Source organism: Poecilia reticulata, linkage group LG8 (assembly GCF_000633615.1).
Source record: "Poecilia reticulata strain Guanapo linkage group LG8, Guppy_female_1.0+MT, whole genome shotgun sequence".
Taxonomy (NCBI): domain Eukaryota; kingdom Metazoa; phylum Chordata; class Actinopteri; order Cyprinodontiformes; family Poeciliidae; genus Poecilia; species Poecilia reticulata.
In genome coordinates, this window is record NC_024338.1 from 1,499,603 (window position 1) to 1,503,148 (window position 3,546).

A 3,546-nucleotide genomic window follows, 5' to 3' on the forward strand; every position below is an offset into this window, starting at 1 on the left:
AGTACCCAATCCATTTTCAGATGTGTGATGTAAAACCTTATAATCAACGGCATTAGCTCCAGTTCACACTCCAGACCAGATGGTGGCGGTATTGCACACTTAATTTATTTTTAAAAACGCCTCAAAGAGAAGAAAAACTTGAACGCAGGGAAGATAAAAAGCGCTGTTCAAATTCGCCATTTTTACTCGCATAATATTGCCTTCAAAGTAGAGAGGACCTTGAGTTACTAATTTTGGTAAATTCAAGATGGTGACGTCCTAATCCGAGTTAGACGACAACACAAAGGGACAACAACCGATGGAAATGAAATGTGTGTCACAAAAGGAGCACGGAGGGATGAAGGCTGCTAAGTGTTGCTAGCTGGTGGTAAGTTTGCTTATTAATTATCTTCGTTTAATTATAAACAGTGCAGTAAAGATATATAACTTACTTTGGTTTCATAAATAATTATTTTATAAATTTTATTGTGACTTGTATGATTATTACAACAGGAATCATTCAGCTTCATGTTATAACTGCATGGAGGCTGTTTGTTGCGACCTATACTTTTATTCTTAAACTTAACCTGGTTTTAATTAAGCCCCATCAGACAGAAAGACTTTGATAGGAGCCACAACCAATGACATGACTGAAGGCGATCACGGCCCAGTGATGCAAAATATCCCAAAAAACAGCTCTCAGTGATTGTCGACACCATGGACCCAGTGTCTACTAAACAAATCACAGATACCGCCCATAACATTAACGACTGGACAAGATGCCAACAATTTTGAAGCGGCTGCCAATTGCGAGCCTGCTATTCCCACACCTGAGTTGTGACTCAACAGCTCAGTGGGTGCTAGTTTTCCCTTGAACAACATAAGCTGGGTCATTCCTCCCTGCACTGGTGCGGTACTTTATTTCCTCCGTGACTTCCCCTTCTAAATGAAAAAAGAGAAAGAAAGCCTCATCTGCCGCTGACAAATGGCGGGCCCGAATACACGATTGGGCCCCCTCGATCCACTCACCAATCCCAATGCCAGTCCTACCACCGAACATACCACTGTCCCTGGGCACAACCACCAACCGCTCAGCAACTACAGCGCCAGCAGGCATGACACCACCAGCCACAGCCGGGGAAGCAGAGGCGCCCGGCAAACCCCCAGCCGTCACATTCTGCTGACCCACTCCATCCACCGGCCGCTCTGCCACCTCCTCCATGCCTGCAGGGGAAGACTACCAAAAGAAAAAAACCCCCCAGAAAAATAAATCCTGAACCCACAGGTAGGTTTTCCTTTAGATAGCTACTGCTGTCTTGTCTTACTACACCGTACATAAAAACACAGAAACGGTTAAGACCCGAAACAGACACACACAAAAGAAATTTGTATTCAATGGTGCATCCTGCTGACAGCGCCAAATGTGACCAGCAGGTGGTGATCTTTTTAAAAGATGACATGATGCACCCGAACACAGACTTATCAGTGCATAATATTTTATTTAAACAATTCTTCTTTAAAACATTTCTTTTTAAAAACGAGGCTTCAGGCCTACTACTCGGTCCCTGGAACAAAAGGAACACATAAGGAAAAAGGACAGACAAGATCAATTATTCCAAAAGAAATAAAACAAAACATGCAATGCAAAAGAAATGTCAAACAAAAAGAAACCATGCAACGCAAAAAGAAAATAAAAAGAAAACAATTAGTACTTCAATCACAAAACAAAACTATAAGAAAAAACAATTCAAACAATGGAACAATCGTTGTCATCCGCTTCCAAATGCCCTTCAATGGGACCACAAGAGTAACGCCCCGCCCACACAGCCGGCTCAATCGGCAACGGGTTTAGTTGAGAGCGGCCCAAACAAACAATGGCAAGACAAGACAAGACAAGACAGCAGAGCGACCAAAGTGCTGCAGCTCCAAACAATCAGTTGCCTGAAACAGAAAACCCATTAACGGTGGATCCAAATAAAACAAATCAAAAGCTAAATAGCAGGTAGCTTACCCAGGGGTGGAAACACAGCCTAACTGGGAAGGAAGCGGGTCAGCAGGTGAGGACCAGACAGAAGCCGCATGCCACAGCAACCCCCAGCTGCAGCCGGCAACGCCATCAGTGCCACACTGCAGAAACGCACGACGGGTATAGCACCCAAAAACCAACCATGATCTCAGCCACGGATAGCAAAACTGCCACTTACGATCGCAGACGAGTCGACCAAACCCACAAGCCGACATGTAGCCGCTGACCGTAGCAACAGTGGGAGAAACGAGGACGCACGCACCCTGCAGCGGCCCGCCCAACTATATAGGGATTTGCCCCGTCCACCAATCAACGGTGCCCAGTGCACAGAGTGGGGGAGGGTGGAACACCATCCCACCACAATATGTTTGCAGTCTAAGCAAATGAAGATGAAAGAGGAAGCCAGAGAAATCAGGTGTTAGAAAACCTAAAGATTTTCCTGTCTCAGAAAAGGCTCTGGCTCCACCAGATCACCAACCAGCTCTGAAGATTAACCTCCACATTTTCTTTATGATGTAAGTTTGTTTTTTCAATGAGGAGCTAGCTACATTTTCAACAACAGAAACTGCTGTGTTACCAACACCAAGTGTTTCATAAACATGATTTGATTTAAAGGTAACTGGAGAGAATTTTTCTCTTCTTGTTAATCTAACATTTATCTTTCATTTTTTTAATTTGTTGTTGACTTTCAGGGCCCTGTGATAGACTGGTGATCTGTCCAGGGTTAACCCTACCTCTCATCTGATGGCTGCTGGAGATGGGCACCACCAGCCCCCCTCGGTACCCTGCAAGGATCAGTGTGTTCAGATCATGGATGGAAAAATTTTAAGGTAGTTTGTCTCCTAAAGTCCACACTTAAAACAGCTTCATAGTTAATGCCAACATCAACTGATTCTATGACATTGCTGGCTATTTTTTTCTACTTCTAACATAAACAGGCAAAGACGATACCTAGAAATGTTTTTCCACCCCAGGCATCCAGTCCCAATCATCATAAGTTCTTATGATGTCACATACATGGCGAGTCCACAACGTCTTAAATTTGTAAGTATTTTTTTTTTTTATTTGCCATTTTTCTGTCTTCTTTAAAATACAAATACTTTCTCTGTTTAATTGCTCTATTGTTCTTTTKTGTAGGTTCCTGTAAGGTTCAGTGAACGGGAATGTTCTGTCGTTGATCCTCACTTTCATGTTTTATTGTCACACTTAAATTTTCATGTTCATTGTGTTCACTTTTGATGTGAAAACTGATCATTTATGTAAAGTTCATAAAGTTGTGAGTAAAATTGTACAATTTTAAAATGTCGGTAATAAAACAAAATATTTGAATTACCTTGGGCATCTTGTGTAATTAATCTTTCCATGTAATTGTAGCCTAAAACAATGTAAGTACTGTAGTGTAGTTATGCATGTCATGTACAAAATAGGAAAGTAGGAATAAAGACGAATTATGAGTAATTAAAATTATAGTTTATTATCAATAGCAGGGAATCCAAAATAAAAATTAAGTGTAATTTAAATACATTACTAATATATTAATA

General features: G+C 41.6%; 1 protein-coding gene across 1 annotated transcript in view; it reads left to right on the forward strand.

Annotated features, from left to right (window-relative positions):
• Positions 1-964: 964 nt before the first annotated feature.
• The window catches only part of eve1 (even-skipped-like1), an 8,583-nt gene continuing 6,001 nt past the window's right edge, over positions 965-3,546 (forward strand). The window contains exon 1 of the mRNA XM_017306090.1: positions 965-1,205. Coding sequence (XP_017161579.1) covers positions 965-1,205 — 241 coding nt within the window. The remainder of the gene's footprint in view (positions 1,206-3,546) is intronic.